This window comes from Chiroxiphia lanceolata (genome assembly GCF_009829145.1).
Source record: "Chiroxiphia lanceolata isolate bChiLan1 chromosome W unlocalized genomic scaffold, bChiLan1.pri scaffold_46_arrow_ctg1, whole genome shotgun sequence".
Classification (NCBI taxonomy): Eukaryota; Metazoa; Chordata; class Aves; order Passeriformes; family Pipridae; genus Chiroxiphia; species Chiroxiphia lanceolata.
The window spans coordinates 425,630-450,334 of NW_022476501.1; the positions used below are offsets into that span (position 1 = coordinate 425,630).

At 61.4% G+C, this 24,705-nt stretch overlaps 2 protein-coding genes and 1 long non-coding RNA gene across 10 annotated transcripts; 1 reads left to right on the top strand and 2 right to left on the bottom strand.

Moving 5' to 3' along the window:
• Positions 1 to 350: 350 nt before the first annotated feature.
• On the bottom strand, positions 351 to 11,475 carry LOC116781424 (coiled-coil alpha-helical rod protein 1-like). The gene is made up of 12 exons (XM_032677076.1): positions 11,006 to 11,475; positions 10,218 to 10,542; positions 8,532 to 8,591; positions 7,086 to 7,190; positions 5,883 to 5,942; positions 3,949 to 4,022; positions 2,889 to 2,992; positions 2,356 to 2,413; positions 1,734 to 1,767; positions 1,602 to 1,644; positions 557 to 630; positions 351 to 445 (listed from the first exon to the last, which is right to left on the bottom strand). Exons 1-12 carry the CDS (start codon positions 11,473 to 11,475, stop codon positions 416 to 418), a joined length of 1,437 nt encoding a protein of 478 aa, XP_032532967.1. The 3' UTR covers positions 351 to 415.
• A 4,319-nt stretch (positions 11,476 to 15,794) lies between these two features.
• Positions 15,795 to 19,871, bottom strand: LOC116781430 (zinc finger and BTB domain-containing protein 9-like). Of its 5 annotated transcripts, none has more exons than XM_032677081.1 (3): positions 19,826 to 19,871; positions 17,482 to 18,007; positions 15,795 to 17,433 (listed from the first exon to the last, which is right to left on the bottom strand). In XM_032677081.1, the coding sequence occupies exons 2-3, from the start codon at positions 18,001 to 18,003 to the stop codon at positions 15,829 to 15,831; spliced, it is 2,127 nt and encodes a 708-aa protein (XP_032532972.1). In that variant the 5' UTR covers positions 18,004 to 18,007; positions 19,826 to 19,871; the 3' UTR covers positions 15,795 to 15,828. The 5 variants fall into 5 exon arrangements, with proteins under 5 accessions (XP_032532972.1, XP_032532973.1, XP_032532971.1 ...); XM_032677082.1 differs by having other exon boundaries at positions 15,795 to 17,359; positions 17,450 to 18,007; XM_032677080.1 differs by having other exon boundaries at positions 15,795 to 17,237; positions 17,280 to 18,007.
• Positions 19,872 to 21,631: 1,760 nt separating this feature from the next.
• Positions 21,632 to 23,539, top strand: LOC116781472. Of its 4 annotated transcripts, XR_004354882.1 has the most exons (6): positions 21,632 to 21,721; positions 21,764 to 21,833; positions 21,987 to 22,017; positions 22,058 to 22,429; positions 22,937 to 23,007; positions 23,261 to 23,539. It is a non-coding gene; the product is annotated as an uncharacterized LOC116781472 (long non-coding RNA). The 4 variants fall into 4 exon arrangements; XR_004354881.1 differs by having other exon boundaries at positions 21,987 to 22,429; XR_004354883.1 differs by lacking the exons at positions 21,632 to 21,721; positions 21,764 to 21,833 and having other exon boundaries at positions 21,872 to 22,080; positions 22,345 to 22,429.
• Positions 23,540 to 24,705: the final 1,166 nt, after the last annotated feature.

Genomic DNA, 24,705 nt, shown 5'->3' on the forward strand with positions numbered 1-24,705 from the left:
GTGAGGCCTAGTGACACCTTGGAGGCCTAGTGACGCCTTGGAGGCCTAGTGAGGTCTTGTAGGCCTAGTAAGGTCTAGTGAGGTCTTGTAGGCCTAGTGAGGCCTAGTGACACCTTGTAGGCCTAGTGAGGTCTTGTAGGCCCTGGGAGGCCTAGTGAGGCCTTGTAGGCCTAGTGAGCCCTAGTGAGGCCTAGCGAGGCCTTGGAGGCCTCACGAGGCAGAGGGTGTGGGCAGTGCTTGGCACGATTCTGCTTTCTCAGGGAGAGATACTGTGATGTCACTGGTCCCTGATGATGTCACTGTTGACCCCAGTGATGTCACAGCTCTGTGGTGATGTCACTGATGTCAACAGTGATGTCACCGCTCCACACTGACATCATATTCCCTGATGATGTCAGCGTCGTCCCTGGTGATGTCACCGCTCCTGTGATGTCACCACCGTCTCCTGCAATGTCATCACTCAGCGATGATGTCACTGCTGTCCCCGGTTGCATCACCGGTCCCCAGTGACATCACCGCTGAGCCCAGCGATGTCACCTCCCGCCCCGTGTGTCACCTGCGGGTCCCCGATGTCCCCAAGGAGGGCGGAGCCAACGGCCTGGAGCTGTGACACCAACGAGGCCAGAGCCACTGAGGGGACAGTGGGGACAGTGGGGGGACATTGGGGACATTGGGGGGACATTGGGGGGACATTGGGGACATTGGGAACATTGGGGGACATTGGGGACATTGGGGACATTGGGGGACATTGGGGGACATTGGGGGACATTGGGGGACATTGGGGGACATTGGGGACATTGGGGACATTGGGGACATTGGGGACATTGGGGGACATTGGGGACATTGGGGACATTGGGGGACATTGGGGACATTGGGGGACATTGGGGGACATTGGGGGACATTGGGGGACATTGGGGACATTGGGGGACATTGGGGACATTGGGGGGACATTGGGGACATTGGGGACATTGGGGGACATTGGGGACATTGGGGGACATTGGGGACATTGGGGACATTGGGGGGACATTGGGGACATTGGGGGGACATTGGGGGACATTGGGGACATTGGGGACATTGGGGGGACATTGGGGACATTGGGGACATTGGGGGGACATTGGGGACATTGGGGGGACATTGGGAACATTGGGGGGACATTGGGGACATTGGGGGGACATTGGGGGACATTGGGGGACATTGGGGGGACATTGGGGACATTGGGGGGACATTGGGGGACATTGGGGGGACATTGGGGACATTGGGGACATTGGGGACATTGGGGGGACATTGGGGGACATTGGGGACATTGGGGACATTGGGGGGACATTGGGGGGACATTGGGGACATTGGGGGACATTGGGGGACATTGGGGGGACATTGGGGACATTGGGGACATTGGGGGGACATTGGGGGGACATTGGGGGACATTGGGGGACATTGGGGGGACATTGGGGGGACATTGGGGACATTGGGGACATTGGGGGGACATTGGGGGGACATTGGGGACATTGGGGGACATTGGGGGACATTGGGGGGACATTGGGGACATTGGGGACATTGGGGGGACATTGGGGGGACATTGGGGACATTGGGGACACACCCACCTCTGCCGGGGGGTGGCCCCGTCCTGTCCCTCGCTGGGGTGACCTGGGGGGGACACGGAGGTGACACAGGGACAGGAGCCACCCCCGTGTCCCCAAAGTGCCACCCCCGTGTCCCCAACCCCCCCCCCTCACCTGCTGCCGTGTCACCTCCGGGGTCACCAACCTGGGGACAGGGAACGGTGTCACCTCAGTGTCCCCCCAATGTCCCCAATGTCCCCCAATGTCCCCAATGTCCCCCAATGTCCCCAATGTCCCCCAATGTCCCCAATGTCCCCAATGTCCCCCCAATGTCCCCCCAATGTCCCCCCAATGTCCCCAATGTCCCCAATGTCCCCCAATGTCCTCAATGTCCCCAATGTCCCCAATGTCCCCCCAATGTCCCCAATGTCCCCCCAATGTCCCCCCAATGTCCCCAATGTCCCCAATGTCCCCAATGTCCCCCCAATGTCCCCAATGTCCCCCAATGTCCCCAATGTCCCCAATGTCCCCCCAATGTCCCCCAATGTCCCAAATGTCCCCAATGTCCCCAATGTCCCCAATGTCCCCCCAATGTCCCCCCAATGTCCCCCAATGTCCCCAATGTCCCCCCAATGTCCCAATGTCCCCCCAATGTCCCCAATGTCCCCCCAATGTCCCCAATGTCCCCAATGTCCCCCCAATGTCCCCAATGTCCCCAATGTCCCCCAATGTCCCCAATGTCCCCCCAATGTCCCCCCAATGTCCCCAGTGTCCCCCCAGTGTCACTCACTTGCTGTCCCTCGATGTCCCCTCAGGGTCCCGGTGCCACCGTGTCCGGCCCAGGGCCACCAACCCTGGGGACAAGGGACAGGGGGACACTTGGGGACAACGCCAACTGTCCCCAAGGTGTCCCCAGGTGTCCCCAACCCCCCCCAAACTGTCCCCAAACTGTTCCCAAAGGTGTCCCCAAACTGTCCCTCAGGTGTCCCCAACTGTCCCCAACCCCCCCCCAAACTGTCCCCAGGTGTCCCCAACTATCCCACAGGTGTCCCCAAACTGTCCCCAGGTGTCCCCAACCCCCCAAAGTGTCCCCAAGTGTCCCCAACCCTCCTCCAACATGTCCCCAGGTGTCTCCAAATGCCCCCAAGGTGTCCCCCAACTGTCCCTCAGGTGTCCCCAGGGTGTCCCCAACTGTCCCCAACCCCCCCAAAGGTGTCCCCAAGTGTCCCCAACTATCCCCCAGGTGTCCCCAGGTGTCCCCAACTATCCCCCAGGGTGTCCCCAAACTGTCCCCAGGTGTCCCCAAACTGTCCCCAGGTGTCCCCTCACCCCGGAGCCGCTGCCCCGCCCTCCCCAGGCGGGTGCTCAGTGTCCCCAGGGCCCGGGTGGCCTCGGTCACCTTGGCCTCGATCACGGCCACCGACCCCGACAGCCTGGGGGGACAGGGACCAGTTCAGCCCAGTGCATCCCAGTCCATCCCAGTCCATCCCAGTACATCCCAGCACATCCCAGTGCATCCCAGTCCATCCCAGTCCATCCCAGTCCATCCCAGTACAGCCCAGTGCCATCCCAGTCCATCCCAGTTCATCCCAGTGCATCCCAGTACATCCCAGTTCATCCCAGTCCATCCCAGTTCATCCCAGTCCATCCCAGTCCATCCCAGTCCATCCCAGTGCATCCCAGTGCATCCCAGTGCATCCCCGTACATCCCAGTTCATCCCAGTCCATCCCAGTTCATCCCAGTGCCATCCCAGTCCATCCCAGTTCATCCCAGTCCATCCCAGTCCATCCCAGTTCATCCCAGTCCATCCCAGTCCATCCCAGTCCATCCCAGTTCATCCCAGTCCATCCCAGTGCATCCCCGTACATCCCAGTCCATCCCAGTCCATCCCAGTTCATCCCAGTCCATCCCAGTTCATCCCAGTGCCATCCCAGTCCATCCCAGTTCATCCCAGTCCATCCCAGTGCATCCCCGTACATCCCAGTCCATCCCAGTTCATCCCAGTCCATCCCAGTCCATCCCAGTCCATCCCAGTTCATCCCAGTCCATCCCAGTTCATCCCAGTGCCATCCCAGTCCATCCCAGTTCATCCCAGTCCATCCCAGTGCATCCCCGTACATCCCAGTCCATCCCAGTTCATCCCAGTCCATCCCAGTTCATCCCAGTCCATCCCAGTTCATCCCAGTCCATCCCAGTACATCCCAGTTCATCCCAGTTCATCCCAGTCCATCCCAGTCCATCCCAGTTCATCCCAGTCCATCCCAGTACATCCCAGTTCATCCCCGTCCACCCCAGTCCATCCCAGTTTGCTCCCAGTCCATCCCAGTCCATCCCAGTCCACCCCAGTCCACCCCAGTCCCCCCCAGTCCCTCCCAGTGCTCCCAGTACCTGCCCAGGGTCGTTCCCAGTTCCCGCAGTTTCTCCTCGGCCGCTTCCGCCCGGAGCCGCTGCCGGGAAACCTCCTGGGGACAAAATGGCCCCAAATGGCCCCAAAATGGCCCAAAATGGCCCCAAAATGGCCCCAAATGGCCCCAAATGGCACCAAAATGGCCCCAAATGGCACCAAAATGGCCCCAAATGGCACCAAAATGGTCCCAAAATGGCACCAAAGTGGCACCAAAATGGCCCCAAATGGCCCCAAATGGCCCCAAAATGGCCCCAAAATGGACCTGAAATGGCCCCAAATGGCCCCAAAATGGCCCCAAAATGGCCCCAAATGGCCCCAAAATGGCCCCAAGTGGCCCCAAATGGCACCAAATGGCCCCAAAATGGCCCCAAATGGCCCCAAAATGGCACCAAAATGGACCCAAATGGCCCCAAATGGACCCAAGTGGCACCAAATGGCCTCAAAATGTTACCAAAATGTCCCAAAATGGCCCCCAAATGGCACCAAATGGCCCCAAAGTGTTCCTAAATGTCCCCAAATGTCCCCTCACCTGTCCCAGGTGTCCCCAGGTGTGTCCCCTCACCTGTTCAGGTGTCCCCTCACCTGTCCCAGGTGTCCCCAGGTGCGTCCCCAATATCCCCAATGTCCCCAGGTGTGTCCCCAATGTCCCCAGGTGTCCCCTCCCCTGTCCCAGGTGTGTCCCCCCACCTGTCCCAGGTGTGTCCCCCAGGTGTGTCCCCAATGTCCCCAGGTGTGTCCCAGGTGTCCTTTCACCTGTCCCAGGTGTGTCCCCACATGTCCCCTCACCTGTCCCAGGTGTCCCCTCACCTGTCCCCTCACCTGTCCCAGGTGTGTCCCCAACATCCTCAGGTGTGCCCCAATGTCCCCAGGTGTGTCCCCAAATGTCCCCTCACCTGTCCCAGGCATGTCCCACGTGTCCCCTCACCTGTCCCAGGTGTGTCCCCAATGTCCCCAGGTGTGTCCCAGGTGTCCCCTCACCAGTCCCAATGTCCCCAGGTGTGTCCCCAATGTCCCCAGGTGTCCCCTCACCTGTCCCAGGTGTGTCCCCTCACCTGTCCCAGGTGTGTCCCCAACATCCTCAGGTGTGTCCCCAATGTCCCCAGGTGTGTCCCCAGGGAGGTCTTATCTGTCCCAGGTATCCCCTCACCCACCCCAGGTATCCCCAGGTGTGTCCCCAACATCCCCAGGTGTCCCCTCACCTGTCCCACGTGTCCCCAGGTGTGTCCCCTCACCTGTCCCAGGTGTGTCCTGAATGTCCCCAGGTGTCCCCTCACCTGCCCCAGGTGTCCCCAGGTGTGTCCCCAATGTCCCCAATGCCCCCAGGTGTGTCCCCTCACCTGCCCAGGTGCCTCCTTACCTGTCCCAGGTGTCCCCAGGTGTGTCCTCAATGTCCCCAAATGTCCCCTCACCTGTCCGCAGGTGTGTCCCCAGATAGGTCTCACCTGTCCCAGGTGTCCCCAATGTCCCCATTGTCCTCAAGGTGTCCCCTCACCTGTCCCAGGTGTGTACCCAGGTGTGTCCCCAATGTCCCCAGGTGTGTCACCTCACCTGTCCCAGTGTGTCCCCCAGGTGTGTCCCCTCACCTGTCCCAGGTGTGTCCCCAATGTCCCCAGGTGTGTCCCAGGTGTCCCCTCACCAGTCCCAGGTGTGTACCCAGGTGTGTCCCCTCCCCTGTCCCAGGTGTGTCCCCAGGTGTGTCCCCTCCCCTGTCCCAGGTGTGTCCCAGGTGTCCCCTCACCTGTCCCAGGTGTGTCCCAGGTGTCCCCTCACCTGTCCCAGGTGTGTCCCCAGGTGTGTCCCCTCACCTGTCCCAGGTGTGTCCCAGGTGTCCCCTCACCTGTCCCAGGTGTGTCCCCTCACCTGTCCCAGGTGTGTCCCAGGTGTCCCCTCACCTGTCCCAGGTGTGTCCCCTCACCTGCCCCTCCTGGCGCAGCCGCAGCTCCAGACTCGTCACCTGCCGGCTCCTGGTGGCCACCTGGGACAGGTGACACACAGGTGACCCCCCAGGGACCTCACCTGGGACAGGTGACACACAGGTGACCCCCCAGGGACCTCACCTGGGACAGGTGACACACAGGTGACCCCCCAGGGACCTCACCTGGGACAGGTGACACACAGGTGACCCCCCAGGGACCTCACCTGGGACAGGTGACACACAGAACCCCACAAAGGGACACAGGTGACCCCCCACAGGTGTGTGGGGGTCTCACCTGCCCAGGTGTGTGTGGGGGCCTCACCTGCCCAGGTGTGTGTCTGGGGAGGTCTCACCTGCCCAGGTGTGTCTGTATGGGGTCTCACCTGTCCAGGTGTGTCTGGGAGGGTCTCACCTGCCCAGGTGTGTGTCTGGGGGTGTCTCACCTGTCCAGGTGTGTCTGGGGAGGTCTCACCTGTCCAGGTGTGTGTGTGTGGGGTCTCACCTGCCCAGGTGTGTCTGTATGGGGTCTCACCTGTCCAGGTGTCTGGGGGGGGTGTCACCTGTCCAGGTGTGTCTGGGAGGGTCTCACCTGTCCAGGTGTGTCTGGGAGGGTCTCAACTGTCCAGGTGTGTCTGGGAGGGGTCTCACCTGTCCAGGTGTGTCTGGGTGTGGGTGGGGTCTCACCTGTCCAGGTGTGTGTGTGTGGGGGGGTCTCACCTGCCCAGGTGTGTGTCTGGGGGGGGTCTCACCTGTCCAGGTGTGTGTGGGGGGGTGTCTCACCTGCCCAGGTGTGTGTGGGGGCCTCACCTGCCCAGGTGTGTCTGGGAGGGTCTCACCTGCCCAGGTGTGTGTCTGGGGGGGGGTCTCACCTGTCCAGGTGTGTGTGGGGGGGTGTCTCACCTGTCCAGGTGTGTCTGGGGGGTCTCACCTGCCCAGGGGTGTGTGTGTGGGGGGGGTCTCACCTGTCCAGGTGTGTCTGGGAGGGTCTCACCTGCCCAGGTGTGTCTGGGGCGGTGTCTCACCTGTCCAGGTGTGTCTGGGGGTGTCTCACCTGTCCAGGTGTGTGGGGGGGTGTGTCTCACCTGTCCAGGTGTGTCTGGGGGTGTCTCACCTGTCCAGGTGTGTGGGGGTCTCACCTGGGGGGGGTCTCACCTGTCCAGGTGTGTGTGGGGGGGGGTCTCACCTGCCCAGGTGTGCCCTCACCTGCTCCCGCAGCTCCTTCTCAGTTCCCTCCTGGGTCCTCACCTGCACCAGCAGCTCAAACACCTTCTGCCGCCAGCGCCTCACCTGGGCGGGGGGCGGGGCCTCCTGGGGGGGGAAGGACACACCTGAGACCCCCCAAAACACACCTGGGAACCCCCAAAACACACCTGGGAACCCCCCAAACACACCTTGGACCCCCAAAACTCACCTGGGAACCCCCAAAACACACCTGGGAACCCCCAAAACTCACCTGGGAACCCCCAAATACACCTGGGATCCCCAAAACACACCTTGGACCCCCAAAACTCACCTGAGAACCCCCAAAACTCACCTGGGACCCCCCAAATCTCACGTGGGATCCCCCAAAATATACCTGGGATACCCCAAAACTCACCTGGGAACCCCCAAACACACCTGGGATCCCCAAAACACACCTTGGACCCCCAAAACTCACCTGGGAACCCCCAAATCTCACCTGGGAACCCCCAAAACTCACCTGGGAACCTCCCAATCCCCCCCCCCCAGGGGTCCCTGTGCCAGGTGTGTCCCCCCAGGTGTCCCCTGTCCCCCTCAGGTGCTCCCAGGTGTCCCTGTCCCCCCTCAGGTGTCCCCCCAGGTGTCCTTGTCCCTCCCCAGGTGTGTCCCACGTGTCCCTCTCCCCCCCCCAGGTTCCCCAGATGTCCCTGTCACCCCTCCAGGTGTCCCCTGTCCCCTCCAGGTGCCCCCAGGTGTGTCCCACGTGTCCCTCTCCCCCCCCCAGGTTCCCCAGGTGTCCCTGTCACCCCTCCAGGTGTCCCCTGTCCCCTCCAGGTGCCCCCAGGTGTGTCCCCAGGTGTCCCTTGTCCCCCTTGTCCCAGGTGTCCCCGTCACCCCCCCAGGTGTCCCCTCTCCCCCCAGGTGTCCCCAAGTGTGTCCCAGGTGTCCCCTGTTTCCCCCAGGTGTGTCCCAGGTGTGTCCCTAGGTGTTCCCCTGTCCCAGGTGTGTCCCAGGTGTCCTTGTCCTCCCCAGGTGTCCCCAGGTGTGTCCCAGGTGTCCCCAGGTGTGTCCCAGGTGTGTCCCAGGTGTCCCTGTCCCCCCCAGGTGTCCCCAGGTGTGTCCCAGGTGTGTCCCAGGTGTCCCTGTTCCCCTCCAGGTGTCCCTCTTGTCCCAAGTGTCCCTTGTCACCCCCCAGGTGTCCCCAGGTGTGTCCCAGGTGTCCCCAGGTGTGTCCCCAGCTGTCCCCAGGTGTCCCCTGTCTCCCCCAGGTGTGTCTCCTCTGTCCCAGGTGTCCCCAGGTGTGTCCCAGGTGTCCCCAGGTGTGTCTCAGGTGTGTCCCCTGTCCCAGCTGTCCCCAGGTGTGTCCAGGTGTGTCCCAGGTGTCCCCAGGTGTCCCCAGGTGTGTCCCAGGTGTCCCCAGGTGTCCCCAGGTGTGTCCCTGTCCCCCCCAGGTGTCCCAGGTGTCCCCACCTGTGGTTCCTGCAGGCTCAGGATCTGTCCCAGGGCGCTGAGCCGGGCCCGGAGCTGCACCTGGGGGGGAACTGGGGGGTTACTGGGAGCACTGGGAGGGAACTGGGAGGCAACTGGGAGCACTGGGAGGGAACTGGGAGCACTGGGAGGGAACTGGGAGCACTGGGGGGTTACTGGGAGGGAACTGGGAGGTAACTGGGAAATAACTGGGAGCACTGGGAGGTAACTGGGAGGTAACTGGGAGGTAACTGGGAGATAACTGGGAGCACTGGGAGGTAACTGGGAGATAACTGGGAGCACTGGGAGGTTACTGGGAGGTTACTGGGAGGTTACTGGGAGCACTGGGAGGTAACTGGGAGCACTGGGAGGGAACTGGGAGGTAACTGGGAGGTAACTGGGAGCACTGGGAGGTAACTGGGAGATAACTGGGAGCACTGGGAGGTTACTGGGAGGTTACTGGGAGGTTACTGGGAGCACTGGGAGGTAACTGGGAGCACTGGGAGGGAACTGGGAGGTAACTGGGAGGTAACTGGGAGCACTGGGAGGTTACTGGGAGGGAACTGGGAGCACTGGGAGGTTACTGGGAGGTAACTGGGAGGTAACTGGGAGGTAACTGGGAGGTTACTGGGAGCACTGGGAGGTTACTGGAAGGTTACTGGGAGCACTGGGAGGTAACTGGGAGGTTACTGGGAGGTAACTGGGAGGTAACTGGGAGGTAACTGGGAGGTTACTGGGAGCACTGGGAGGTTACTGGAAGGTTACTGGGAGCACTGGGAGGTAACTGGGAGCACTGGGAGGTAACTGGGAGGTAACTGGTAGCACTGGGAAGTAACTGAGAAGTAACTGGGAGGTAACTGGGAGGTAACTGGGAGGTTACTGGGAGGTAACTGGGAGGTTACTGGGAGGTAACTGGGAGCACTGGGAGGTAACTGGGAGATAACTGGGAGCACTGGGAGGTTACTGGGAGGTTACGGGGAGGTTACTGGGAGCACTGGGAGGTAACTGGGAGGTAACTGGGAGCACTGGGAGGGAACTGGGAGGTAACTGGGAGGTAACTGGGAGCACTGGGAGGGAACTGGGAGGTAACTGGGAGGTAACTGGGAGCACTGGGAGGTAACTGGGAGGGAACTGGGAGGTAACTGGGAGCACTGGGAGGTTACTGGGAGGGAACTGGGAGGTAACTGGGAGGGAACTGGGAGCACTGGGAGGGAACTGGGAGGTAACTGGGAGGTAACTGGGAGCACTGGGAGGTTACTGGGAGGTAACTGGGAGCACTGGGAGGTAACTGGGAGGTAACTGGGAGGTTACTGGGAGGTTACTGGGAGGTTACTAGAAGGTTACTGGGAGCACTGGGAGGTAACTGGGAGGTAACTGGGAGGTTACTGGGAGCACTGGGAGGTTACTGGAAGGTTACTGGGAGCACTGGGAGAGGAGGTAACTGGGAGGGAACTGGGAGGTAACTGGGAGGTTACTGGGAGCACTGGGAGGTTACTGGAAGGTTACTGGGAGCACTGCGAGGTAACTGGGAGGGAACTGGGAGGTTACTGGGAGGTAACTGGGAGCACTGGGAGGTAACTGGGAGGTAACTGGAAGGTAACAGGGAGGTAACTGGGAGCACTGGGAGGTAACTGGAAGGTAACTGGGAGGTAACTGGGAGGTTACTGGGAGGTAACTGGGAGCACTCACCTCCTCCGAGGGTGGCTCCACCCCCTTTTCTTGGCCACGCCCCTTCTTGGACTCAAGTTCCACCTCCATGGCTTGGCCCCGCCCCTTCTCTGCCACAAGCTCCGCCTCCAGAGCCTGGACACGCCCCCTCAGGGCCTCAAGCTCCGCCTCCAAGGACTGGCCCCGCCCCTTCTCTGCCTCAAGCTCCGCCCCCAGAGCTTTGCTCCGTCCCCTTTCTGCCTCAAGCTCCGCCCCCAGGGCTTTGCTCCGCCCTCTTTCGGCTTCAAGCTCCGCCTCCAAGGCTTGGCCCCGCCTCTTCTCGGCCTCAAGCTCCGCCCCCAGGGACCTGTGAAGGGGACTGGGGTAACTGGGATGGGACTGGGAGGGAACTGGGAGCACTGGGAGGGTACTGGGAGGTAACTGGGAGCACTGGGGGGTTACTGGGAGGTAACTGGGAGCACTGGGAGATTACTGGGAGGGAACTGGGAGCACTGGAAGGTTACTGGGAGCACTGGGACGTTACTGGGAGATAACTGGGAAGATACTGGGAGGCAACTGGGAGCACTGGGAGGATACTGGGAGCACTGAGGGGTAAGTGAGAGGTAACTGGGAGGTAACTGGGAGGTTACTGGGAGCCCTAAAGGGGTAACTGGGAGGTAACTGGGAGCACTGGAAGGTTACTGGGAGGTAACTGGGAGCACTGGGGGGTTACTGGGAGGTAACTGGGAGGTAACTGGGAGGTAACTGGGAGCACTGGGAGGTTACTGGGAGGTTACTGGGAGGTAACTGGGAGCACTGGGAGCCCTTACCTGGGGCAGAGCACGAAGTGGGAGGGGGGGACGAGACCCCCCAGACTGGGAGGGGGCAACTGGTTAAACTGGGACTTACTGGGAGGGGGTAACTGGTTAAACTGGGAGTTACTGGGAGGGGGCAACTGGGTGAACTGGGAGTTACTGGGAGGGGATAACTGGGAGTTACTGAGAGGGGGTAACTGGGTGAACTGGGAGTTACTGGGAGAGGGCAACTGGGTGAACTGGGAGTTACTGGGAGGGGATAACTGGGAGTTACTGAGAGGGGGTAACTGGGTGAACTGGGAGTTACTGGGAGAGGGCAACTGGGTGAACTGGGAGTTACTGGGAGGAGGCAACTGGGTGAACTGGGAGTTACTGGGAGGGGCCAACTGGTTAAACTGGGAGTTACTGGGAGGGGCCAACTGGGTGAACTGGGAGTTACTGGGAGCACTGGGAGGGCCCCGGGGGTCCGGGCGGTGCTGGGCCATCGTCACCTGAGGGGGGGGAAATTCCCAGTAAGAACCAGTATGGACCAGTACAGACCAGTATACCCCGTCCCCAGTCCCAGTAACCCTGTTCCTGTCCCAGTAACTCCCAGTAAGTCCCAGTAACTCCTATACCCCATCCCAGTAAGGCCCAGTAAGCCCTGTCCCAGTAACTCCCAGTAACCCCTATAACCTGCCCCAGTAACTCCCAGTAACTCCCAGTAACTCCTATACCCTGTCCCAGTAACCCCCAGTAACCCCAATCCCCACTCCCAGTAACTCCCAGTACCCCCATCCCCACTCCCAGTAACTCCCAGTAACCCCAATCCCCACTCCCAGTAACTCCCAGTATCCCCCAGTAACCCCCATCCCCACTCCCAGTAACTCCCAGTAACCCCAATCCCCGTTCCCAGTAACCCCCAGTAACCTCCATCCCCCATCCCAGTAACTCCCAGTAACCCCAATCCCCACTCCCAGTAACTCCCAGTAACCCCATCCCCCATCCCAGTAACTCCCAGTAACCCCAATCCAGACTCCCAGTAACTCCCAGTAACTCCATCCCCACTCCCAGTAACTCCCAGTAACCCCAATCCCCACTCCCAGTAACTCCCAGTAACTCCCAGTACCCCTTTTCCACAGTCCCAGTAACCCCAATCCCCACTCCCAGTAAGTCCCAGTACCCCCATCCCCACTCCCAGTAACTCCCAGTAACCCCCATCCCTGCTCCCAGTAACCCCCAGTAACCTCCATCCCGCATCCCAGTAACCCCCAGTAACCTCCATCCCCCATCCCAGTAACTCCCAGTAACCCCATCATCAATCCCAGTTGCTCCCAGTAACCCCAATCCCCACTCCCAGTAACCCTAATCCCCAGTCCCAGTACCTCCCAGTAACTCCCAGTTCCCTCTCCCCACGTTCCCAGTCCCTCCCAGTTACCTCCCAGTTAGTCCCAGTTCCCCCTCCCAACACTCCCAGTAACTCCCAGTCCCTCCCAGTTAATCCCAGTTCCCCCTCCCCACCTTCCCAGTTCCCCCCAGTCCCTCCCAGTTACTCCCAGTTCCCCCTCCCCACGTTCCCAGTCCCTCCCAGTTCCACCCAGTCCCTCCCAGTTAATCCCAGTTCCCCTCTCCACGCTCACAGTCCCTCCCAGTTGCTCCCAGTCACTCCCAGTTACCTCCCAGTTAATATCAGTTCCCCTCCCAACACTCCCAGTTACCTCCCAGTCGCTCCCAGTTGTTCCCAGTTACCTCCCAGTCGCTCCCGCGCGGTGCACGCCGGGAAGGCGCCTCTCCCGCCGCTCTCCCGCGCGCGCGGCGCAGCCAATCAGCGCCCGGGAGCCTGCCAAAGCCCCGCCCCTCCCCAGAGCTCTGACCAATCAGAGGCGGCGCTGCCCAAGTCCCGCCTCCCCGCCAGCCAATGGGAGGCCGCGACTGGGGGGCAGAGGGCGGTGCCAAGAGTGAGGGGATGGTCCCGCCCCCTCGGTGGGGATGGACCAATCAGAGCTCTGGGGCGGGGCCTGGAGGGGTGAGGAGGGGTCCTGGAAGGGTAAATGAGGGTCCCCGAAGCCCCCCCGACCCTCCCAGGTGGGTCCCGTTGTCCCCAGGGGGGTTCCCGGTGACCCCAAACCCCCCGAACGACACCCCAGAGGCGCCGCCCCCCTCATCCCGTCCCACTTTGTCACTGGTTCTCCTCAATCCCGCCGCGAAAACGCTTTTATTTCACACATTTTTACCCTTTTTGCCCGTTTTGCCGCGCGGGGCGCCCGTTGCCGTGGCAACCGCCCAGGCCCGTCCCTACGGCAACGCTTGTCCCGCCCCCGCCGCGCCGCCATTGGCTGGTGCGCTGCGGTTCTCGAGCGCTGATTGGCTGAGGTGACAGCGGGCGGCTCCAGGACCCAGCGGGGCTCGTTGTCATGGCGACCAGGCCCGCGCGCTCCCATGGCAACGCTTGTCCCGCCCCCGCCGCGCTGCCATTGGCTGGTGCGCTGCGCTGCGCGGGCGCTGATTGGCTGAACTGGGAACTGAGGCCAAACCAGTAACGGGGCTGAACTGGGAACTGGGGGGAACTGGGAGAGATGCCAAACCAGTAACGGGGCTGAACTGGGAACTGGGGGGAACTGGGAGTGATCCCAAACCAGTAACGGGGCTGAACTGGGAACTGGGGGGAACTGGGAGTGATCCCAAACCAGTAACGGGGCTGAACTGGGAACTGGGGGGAACTGGGAGCGACCCCAAACCAGTACAGAGACTGAACTGGGACCAGAGCATTAAACTGGGATCAGACCCTTAAACTGGGACCAGAGCCCTGAACTGGGACCAGAGCCCCAAACTGGTCCCAGAGCCTCGAACTGGTCCCAGAGCCCTGAACTGGGACCAGAGCCTTAAACTGGGACCAGAGCCCCGAACTGGGACCAGAGCCTTAAACTGGGACCAGAGCCCCGAACTGGGACCAGAGCCTTAAACTGGGACCAGAGCCTTAAACTGGGACCAGAGCCTTAAACTGGGACCAGAGCCTTAAACTGGGACCAGAGCATTAAACTGGGACCAGAGCCTTAAACTGGGACCAGAGCCCCAAACTGGGACCAGAGCCCCGAACTGGTCCTAGAGCCCTGAACTGGTCCCAGATCCTTTAAACTGGTCCCAGAGCCTTAAACTGGGACCAGAGCCCTGAACTGGGACCAGAACCTTAAACTGGGATCAGAGCCCTGAACTGGGACCAGAGCATTAAACTGGTCCCAGAGCCTTAAACTGGTCCCAGATCAATCAACAGGTCCCAGAACCTTAAACTGGTCCCAGAACCTTAAACTGGTCCCAGAGCCTTAAACTGGGACCAGAGCCCTGAACTGGGACCAGAGCCTTAAACTTGTCCCAGAGCCTTAAACTGGTCCCAGAACCTTAAACTGGTCCCAGAGCCCTGAACTGGGACCAGAGCCCCAAAGTGAGACCAGAACCCTGAACTGGGACCAGGTCCTTAAACTGGTCCTAGAGCCCCAAACTGGTCTCAGAGCCCTGAACTGGTCCCAGTGCCCCACACTGGTCCATACTGGTCCATACTGGTCTCAATCCCAGTCCCAGCACCCCCCCGGCCACCGCGCCACCGCCGGGCAGAGCCAAACCGGTCCCAGTGCCCCACACTGGTCCATACTGGTCCGTACTGGTCTCAATCCCAGTCCCAGCAGCCCCTTGGCCATTGTGCCACTGCCGGGCTGGGTTGAACTGGGACCAGAGCCCTGAACTGGGACCAGAGCATTAAACTGGTCCCAGAGCCTTAAACTGGTTCCAGATCCTTTAAACTGGTCCCAGAGCCTTAAACTGGTTCCAGATCCTTTAAACTGGTCCCAGAGCCTTAAACTGGTTCCAGATCCTTTAAACTGGTCCCAGAGCCTTAAACTGGTCCCAGAGCCTTAAACTGGTTCCAGATCCTTTAAACTGGTCCCAGAGCCTTAAACTGGTCCCAGAGCCTTAAACTGGTTCCAGATCCTTTAAACTGGTCCCAGAGCCTTAAACTGGTTCCAGATCCTTTAAACTGGTCCCAGAGCCCCGAACTGGGACCAGAGCCTTAAACTGGGACCAGAGCCTTAAACTGGGACCAGATCCTTTAAACTGGTCCCAGAGCCTTAAACTGGGACCAGAGCCCCAAACTGGGACCAGAGCCCTGAACTGGGACCAGAACCTCAAAGTGAGACCAGAACCCTGAACTGGGACCAGAGGCTTAAACTGGTCCCAGAGCCCTGAACTGGTCCCAGTGCCCCACATTGGTCCATACTGGGCTCAATCCCAGTCCCAGCACCCCCCCGGCCACCGCGCCACCGCCGGGCAGAGCGGGCGGTGCCGAACCGGTCCCAGTGCCCCACACTGGTCCGTACTGGTCCGTACTGGAATCAATCCCAGTCCCAGTACCCCCCCGGCCACCGTGAGGCCGCCGGGCTGGGTTGAACTGGGACCAGAGTCCTGAACTGGTCCCAGGTCCTTAAATTGGTCCTAGAGCCCTGAACCGGGACCAGAGCATTAAATTGGTCCCAGTGCCCCACACTGGTCCATACTGGTCCGTACTGGGCTCAGTCCCAGTCCCAGCACCCCCCCGGCCACCGCACCACCACCAGGCAGAGCGGGCGGTGCCAAACCGGTCCCAGTGCCCCACACTGGTCCATACTGGTCTCAATCCCAGTCCCAGCACCCCCCCGGCCACCGCGCGGCCGCCGGGCAGAGGGGGCGGTGCCGAACCAGTCCCAGTGCCCCATACTGGTCCGTACTGGTCTCAATCCCAGTCCCAGCACCCCCCCGGCCACCGCACCACCACCAGGCAGAGCGGGCGGTGCCAAACCGGTCCCAGTGCCCCACACTGGTCCGTACTGGTCTCAATCCCAGTCCCAGCACCCCCCCGGCCACCGCGCGGCCGCCGGGCAGAGGGGGCGGTGCTTGGCGAGGCCGGAGCGGAGGCGGAACCTCCTGCCGCAGCCCTGGCAGGCGCCGCGGGCGCCGTCGTGGGTCTTCATGTGCTCGGTGAGGTGGTGCTTGAGCTTGAAGCGCTTGTGGCAGGCGCCGCAGGCGAAGGGCCGCAGGCTCAGCGTCAGCAGGATGTGCCGGTCGCGCTTGGGCCGGACGGCGAAGCGCTTCCCGCAGGCGCAGCCGAAGCGCTTCCCGTCGGCCGGCGCCGGGCCCAGCTTCACCGGGGCGTGGAGGCCGCGGCCGCGCCCCGGCAGCTCGTTGCCGTGCAGGTCCACCGGCTTCCAGCCGCCGGGCTGCTGGAGGAGGGCGGCGCCCAACCGGTTGGGTTGGCCGACGGCGGCGGCGTCAACGGCGGCGTCGGGCGGCTCTTGCTTGACGGACGAGACGTCGGGTGGGTCTTCCTCGTCCTCCTCGTCCTCCTTGACGCGGATCTGCAGGATCTCCCCGGCGGGGGCCGGCGGCGGAGAAGGCGCCTTGTCCTCCTCGTCCTCCTCCACGCGGAGCCGGGGGAGATCCTCCGTGGCCGCCGGGTTGGCAGCAGGGGTGGCCCATGAGGAGGAGGAGGAGGAGGAGGAAGGGCCGTGGGAGGCGTGGGTGGAGGCGTCTCCGTCGTGGATGATCCCAACTCTGTCGTGGACGATCCCAACTCCATCATGGACCATCCCAACTCCATCATGGACCATCCCAACTCCATCATGGATGATCCCAACTCCATCGTGGACGATCACAACTCCATCATGGGCAGTCCCATCTCCACCATGGATGGTCCCATCTCCACCGTGGATGGTCCCATCTCCATCGTGGACAATCCTATCTCCATCATGGACGATCCCAACTCCGCCATGGACGGTCCCATCTCCGTCGTGGACAATCCCATCGCCACCACAGACGATCCCAACTCCACCGTGGACGGTCCCGTTTCCGTCAAGGATGGTCCCATTATCACCATGGGTGGACCCAACTCTACCGTGGACAGACCCAACACCACCATGGATGGACCCAACACCACCGTGGGTGCTCCCGTCCCCACCACGGATGGTCCACGAGGAGGAGGAGGAGGAGGAGGAAGAGGAGGACGGTCCTTCACCGCCGCGCTTGACACGAGAAGCTCCCTCGCGGCCCCGGCCGACGCGCGGCGACACGTCCCGGCCGCGGACGGTCCACGAGGACACCGAGGAAGCCCCGTCCCCACCACGGCTGACACCGGAAGACTCCTCAAGAAGACAGATTGACCCATCAAGAGCGTGGGAGGAGGCGCCTCCACTGGGGGCGGTCCATGACCAGGAAGACCCTTCGTGGCCGCGGTTGACGCGCGACGATGACGACAAAGACCCTTCGTGACCGTGGATGGTCCGTGATGGCGACGATGACCAGGAAGACCCTTCATGGCCACGGTTGACATACGATGACGATGAAGAACCTTCATGGCCACGGCTGACGTGTGATGATGACAGCGAAGACTTCTCATGACCGTGGACGGTCTGTGACGGCGACGATGACCAGGAAGACCCTTCATGGCCACGGCTGACGCGCGACGATGACGATGGCAACAAAGACCCTTTGTGGCCACGGTTGACGCGCGACGACGCCGACGAAGACCCTTCGTGACCGTGGACGGTCCGCGACGGCGACGACGACGAAGACCCTTCACGCCCACGGGCGGTCCCCTCCCCGCCGCGGCCGCTCCACGGCAGCGAAGCCCCCCCGCCCTCCACCTGGCGCAGGATCTGGGAGCAGCGGTCCACCACGTGCCACATCTGGAGCCCGCTGGCCACCAACAGGTGCCCCGGCAGCGCCTCCGCGGCCACCGTCAGGCGGCCGCAGTAGATGAGCTGCAGGAGCCCCTCGAAGGCGCCGGCGTCGATGGCGGGGGGCAGCGCCAGCCGCCCCCCGTCCTGCAGCAGCAGCTTGTCGTGGAAGAAGGGCGAGGCGGCCGCCAGGACGCTCTTGTGGGCGGGGAAGACGCGGCCGCCCACGTGGACGGAGACGTCGCAGAACTTCCCCTCCAGGCGCAGGCGGTTGAGCGAGTCCAGCAGCGCGGCCGCGTGCCGCGGGAACGAGATCTGCACCCGGCCCGGCCCCATCGCCCTGCGGGGACGCGCCCGTCACCAGCTGCCCCCTTGGGTGCCCGGGTGACCCTTTGGGTGCCCAGTTGACTCTCTGTTGCCCAGTTGACCCTTTGGGTGCCCAGTTGACCCTTTGGGTGCCCGGTTGACCCTTTGGGTGCCCAGTTGACTCTTTGGTGCCCAGTTGACCCTTTGGGTGCCCAGTTGATCCCTCTGGTGCCCATTTGCCCCCTTGGTTGATCCCTGAATTGACCTGGGGGTTCTTGGGTTGACCAGTTGACCCTTTGGTGCCCACTTGCCCCCTTGGGTGCCCAGTTGCCCCCTCGGGTGCCCAGTTGATCCCTGGATTGACCTCTTGACTCCTGGGTTGACCAGTTGAATCTTTGGTGCCCAGTTGACCCCTTGGGTGCCCAGCTGACCCTTGGGTTGACCAGTTGATCCTTTTCGTGCCCAGTTGACCCTTTGGGTGCCCAGTTGATCCCTTTGGTGCCCAGTTGACCCTTTGGGTGCTCAGTTGACCCTTTGGGTGCCCAGTTGACCCTTTGGTGCCCAGTTGACCCTTTGGTGCCCAGTTGACCCCTCTGGTGCCCAGTTGACCCTTTGGGTGCCCGGTTGACCCTTTGGGTTGACCAGTTGACCCTTTGGGTGCCCAGTTGACCCTTTGGGTGCCCAGTTGACTCTTTGGGTGCCCAGTTGACCCTTTGGGTGCCCAGTTGACTCTTTGGTGCCCAGTTGACTCTTTGGTGCCCAGTTGACTCTTTGGTGCCCAGTTGACCCTTTGGGTGCCCAGTTGATCCCTTTGGTGCCCAGTTGACTCTTTGGGTGCCCAGTTGACCCTTTGGGTGCCCAGTTGACTCTTTGGGTGCCCAGTTGACTCTTTGGTGCCCAGTTGACCCTTTGGGTGCCCAGTTGACTCTTTGGTGCCCAGTTGACTCTTTGGGTGCCCAGTTGACTCTTTGGGTGCCCAGTTGACCCTTGGGTTCCCACCTAGGACCTTCCAGGACCCCCCAAACCCCCTCCAGACCCCCAAATCCCACCCAGGACCCCCCGATTCACCCCGGGAACCCCCAAATCCCACCCAAGACCCCTCCAGGGCCCCAAAACCCCACCCAAGACCCCCCCGGACTCCTCAAATCCCACCCAGGACCTTCCAGGACCCCCCAAATCCCACCCAGGACCCCCCCAATCCCATCCAGGACCTTCCAAGACCCCCCAAATCCCCACCAGGCCCCCCCAATCCCCCCCCCCCGGATCCCCTAAATCCCACCCAAGGCCCCCCAAACCCCCACCTGGACTCCCCTGGACCCCCAAATCCCACCCAGGACCCCCAAACCCCCCACCATGACCCCCTAAATCCCCCCCCGGACCTCCCAAATTCCACCCAGGACCCCCCAAATCCCTCCAGGACCCCCAAATACCCCCCAGATCCCAACCAGGACCCCCCAAAATCCCACCCAGGATGCTCCAGGACCCCTCAAATCCCACCCAGGACCCCCCAAGTCCCTCCAGGACCCCCCAGAACCCCCCAAACCCCCTCCAGAACCCTTCAAACCCCCCCCGGACCCCCCAAATCCCACCCAGGACTTTCCCAGACCCCCCAAATCCCACCCAGGACCTTCCAGGAACCCCCAAATTTCACCCAGGACCTTCCAGGACCCTCCAAATCCCACCCAGGACCTTCCAGGACCCCCCCAAATCCCACCCAGGACCCCCCAAATCCCACCCAGGACCCTCCAGGACCCCCCAAATCCCACCCAGAACCTTCCAGGACCCCCCAAATCCCACCCAGAACCTTCCAGGACCCCCCAAATCCCCCCTCGGGCCCCCCCCCCCCGCTCACCCCCGGTCCCGCTCCGAGCGGTGACGTCACATCCGGGGAAAGGCCCCGTCCCTTCCGGGAGTGACGTCAACGATAAAGCCACGCCCCCCTCCCGCCTTTCCCGCCCTCCCCGTCCCAGTATGGACCAGTTGGATCCACCTGAGCCCTGAGCCCGTCCCAGTATAGCCCAGTATGGGGGTACTGGGACATACTGGGACACACTGGGACATACTGGGACATACTGGGAGGAACTGGGACACACTGGGACATATTGGGCCATACTGGGATATACTGGGACATACTGGGATATACTGGGAGGAACTGGGACATACTGGGATATAGTGGGAGGAACTGGGACATACTGGGATATACTGGGAGGAACTGGGACACACTGGGACATACTGGGACATACTGGGACATACTGGGACACACTGGGATGTCCCGGGACACACTGGGACATACTGGGACATACTGGGACACACTGGGAGGAACTGGGACATACTGGGACATACTGGGACACACTGGGACATACTGGGATATACTGGGAGGAACTGGGACACACTGGGACACACTGGGACATACTGGGAGGAACTGGGACATACTGGGACATACTGGGACACACTGGGACATACTGGGACATACAGGGACACACTGGGACATACTGGGACATACTGGAATATACTGGGACACACTGGGACATACTGGGACATACTGGGAGGAACTGGGACATACTGGGACACACTGGGACATGCTGGGAGGAACTGGGACATACTGGGACATACTGGGATATACTGGGAGGAACTGGGACACACTGGGACATACTGGGACATACTGGGACACACTGGGACATACTGGGATATACTGGGAGGAACTGGGACATACTGGGACACACTGGAACATGCTGGGACATACTGGGACACACTGGGAGGAACTGGGAGGAACTGGGACATACTTTGTTTGGGGGGTCCTGAACTGGGGGGTCCCAGGACGGGAATTCCCGGGGGGTTCCCTGGATTTGGGGGATCCCGGGTTGGGGTTTCCCGGGATTTTGTGGCCCCAGGTCCGAGGGGGTCTCGTGTTTGGGGGGGATTCCCGGGATTTGGGGGCTCTCAGGATTTTTGGGGTCCCGGGATTTGGGGTGTTTCCCTGGATTTTGGGGGTTTCCCTGGATTTTGGGGTTTCCCTGGATTTTGAGGTTTCCCCGCATTTTGGGGTCCTGGGATTTGGGGGTCCCGGGATTTGGGTTTTTCCCTGGATTTTGGAGTTTTTTCCTGGACTTTGGGGTCCCGGGATTTGGGATTTGGGGTGTTTCCCTGGATTTTGGGGTCCTGGATTTTGGGGGGTCCCAGATTTTGGGGTCCCGGATTTGAGTTTTTCCCCTGGATTTTTGGTTTTTCCCCTGGATTTTGGGGGTTCCCTGGATTTGGGGGATATCCCTGGATTTTGGGGGTCTCAGATTTTGGGGTCCCAGATTTGAGTTTTTCCCTGGATTTTGGTTTTTCCCTGGATTTTGGGTTTCTCCCTGGATTTTGAGGTTTCCCTGGATTTGGGGGATTCCCTGGATTTTGGGGTCCCAGATTTTGGGGTCCCGGATTTGGTTTTTTCCCTGGATTTTGTTTTTTTCCCTGGATTTTGGGGGGGTCCGTCCCCCTCCCCCCCCCCCCGCACGTGACACTCTCGCTTTCGATTCCCAACAAGCCCCGCCCCCTCCCCTGACCACACCCCCTTTATGGCCACACCCCCCCTCTGGTGACCCCGGAACTGACCAATCAGAGCTTGAGGGCGGGGCCAAGCCCGGGGGTCTTGGAAGGGTCAAAAAAAAGGGCCCTGAGGGGGTAAAAAAGGGTCCTGGAAGGGGAAATTCAGGGTCCTGAGGGGTAATTGGGGTCCTGGAAGGGGAAATGAGGCCCTGGGGGTGTCATTGGGGTCCTGGAAGGGGAAATTCAGGGTCCTGAGGAGGTAAATGAGGTCCTGGAAGGGTAAAAGAGGCTCCTGAGGGAGTAACAGAGGCCCTGAGGGGGTAACTGGGGTCCTGGCAGGGTAGAAAAGGCTCCTGAGGGGGTAACTGGGGTCCTGAGGGGTCCTGGAAGGGTAAATGGGGCCCTGAGAGGGTAATTGGGGTCCTGGAAGGGTCAAAGAGGGCCCTGAGGGGGTAAAAATGGCTCCTGAGGGGGTAAATGAGGTCCTGGAAGGGTAAATGAGGCCCTGGGGGAGTAATTGGGGTCCTGGAAGGGCAAATGAGGCCCTGAGGAGGTAACTGGGGTCCTGAGGGATGAGTGGGGTCCTGGCAGGGTAAATGAGACCCTGAGGGTGTCATTGGGGTCCTGGAAGGGTAAAAAAGGCTCCTGAGGGGGTAACTGGGGTCCTGGAAGGGTAAATTCAGGGTCCTGAGGCGTGAATGGGGTCCTGGAAGGGTCAAAGAGGCCATGAGGGGTAACTGAGGTCCTGGAAGGGTGAAAGAGGCTCCTGAGGGGGTAAAAGAGGCCCTGAGGGGATAAATGAAGGTCCTGAGGGGGTCAAAAGGGCCCTGAGGGGGTAAGTGGGGTCCTGGAAGGGCAAATGAGGCCCTGAGGGAGTAACTGAGGTCCTGGAAGGGTCAGTGAGGGCCCTGAAGGGGTAAATGAGGTCCTGGAAGAGAAAAATAGGCCCTGTGGGGGTGGAAGAGGCCCTGAAAAGGTCAAAGAGGGGCCCAGAGGGGGTAACTGGGGTCCTGGAAGGGTAGAAAAGGCTCCTGGGAGGGTAAATGAGGCCCTGGAGAGCAACTGGGGTCCTGGAAGGGGATAATTGGGGTCCTGGAAGGGCAAATGAGGCCCCTGGGGGAGTAACTGAGGCCCTGAGGGAGAAATAGGGTCCTGGAAGAGTGGAAAAGGTTCCTGAGGGAGTAACTGGGGTCCTGGAAGGGTCAAAGAGGCTCTGGGGGAGCAAATGAGGTCCTGGAAGGGTGAAAGAGGCTCCTGAGGGGGTAACTGGAGTCTTGGAAGGGTAACTGGGGTCCTGGATGGGTAACTGGGGTCCTGGAAGAGCAAACGAGGCCCCTGAGGGGGTAAAAGAGGCCCTGGGGAATAAGTGGGGTCCTGGAAGGGTCAGAGTGGGCCCTGAGGGGGTAACTGCGGTCCTGGAAGGGTCAAAGAGGCCCTGGGGAATAACTGGGGTCCTGGAAGGGTCAGTGAGGGCCCTGAGGGGGTAAAAAAGGCCCTGAGGGGGTAGTTGTGATCCTGGAAGGGTAGATGAGGCCCTTGGGGGAGCAACTGAGGTCCTGGAAGGATAAAAAAAGGCCCTGAGGGAGTAACAGAGGCCCTGAGGGGTAAATGAGGCCCCTGAGGGGGTCCTGGAAGGGTCAAAGAGGCCCTGGGGAGTAACTGGGGTCCTGGAAGGGCAAATGAGGCCCTTGGGGGAGCAAATGAGGTCCTGGCAGGGTGAAAGAGGCCCTGAGGGGGTAAATGGGGTCCTGAGGAGAAAATGAGGGCCCTGAGGGGGTAAGTGGGGTCCTGGAAGGGCAAATGGGGCCCTGAGGGGGTAACTGGGGTCCTGGAAGGATGAAAGAGACCCTGAGGGGGTAAATGGGGTCCTGAGGAGTAAGTGGGGTCCTGGAAGGGCAAATGAGGGCCTTGAGGGGGTAAAAAAGGTCCTGAGAGGGTAAAAAAAGGCCCTGAGGGGGTAATTGGGGTCCTGGAAGGGCAAACGAGGCCCTGAGGGAGTAACTGAGGTTCTGGCTGGGTGAAAGAGGCCCTGAGGGAGTAAAAGAACCCCTGAGGGGAAAAATGAGGTCCTGAGGGGGTTAAAAAGGTCCTGAGAGGGTAAAAAAGGCCCTGAGGGGGTAAGTGGGGTCCTGGAAGGGCAAACGAGGCCCTGAGGGAGTAACCGAGGTCCCGGCAGGGTGAAGGAGGCTCCTGAGGGGGTAAAAGAGCCCCTGAGGGGAAAAATGAGGCCCTGAGGGGGTTAAAAAGGTCCTGAGAGGGTAAAAAAGACCCTGAGGGGGTAAGTGGGGTCCTGGAAGGGCAAACGAGGCCCTGAGGGAGTAACTGAGGTCCCGGCAGGGTGAAGGAGGCTCCTGAGGGGGTAAAAGAGGCCCTGAGGGGAAAAATGAGGCCCTGAGGGGGTTAAAAAGGTCCTGAGAGGGTAAAAAAGACCCTGAGGGGGTAAGTGGGGTCCTGGAAGGGCAAACGAGGCCCTGAGGGAGTAACTGAGGTCCTGGCAAGGTGAAAGAGGCCCTGAGGGGGTAAAAGAGGCCCTGAGGGGAAAAATGAGGCCCTGAGGGGGTAAAAAAGGTCCTGAGGGGGTAAGTGGGGTCCTGGAAGGGCAAACGAGGCCCTGAGGGAGTAACCGAGGTCCCGGCAGGGTGAAGGAGGCTCCCGAGGGGGCGGGCGAGGCCCTGGCAGGGCCGGGTCAGGGTCAGGGTGTGTCCCTGGGGTGCCCTTGACGCCCACGGGCGCTGTGGGTGACACGGGGACGGTGACACCGGGACAACGTTGGGGACACCGGAGCCTCCACAGGTGGGAGAGAGGGGGGGACCCCCCAAAAACCCCCTCGGGGGGGGTCCTGGAAGGGGAAAAGGGGGGTTTTTTTGGGGGGGAGGGGACCCCCCGAGGCCTCGGGGCGGGAAAAGGGAAGTGGAAGGTTCCGGAAGCTGCCGGAGCTCGGGGGGGACGGGAAGGGGGAAAGGGGGTGGGAACCCCTAAAAACAGGGGGGGAGGCTCGGATGGGACCCCCCAAAAGGTTTTGGGAGCCTCCCCTGGGCACCCGGGACCCCCCAAAACTTCTGGGACCCCCCCAAAAATACCCGGGACCCCCCAAATCCCTGGGGAGACTCAGCCGGGACCCCCCGAAAAACATCTTGGGACCCTCCTCTGGGCACCCGGGACCCCCCAAAAACACCCGGGACCCCCCAAAAACACCCGGGA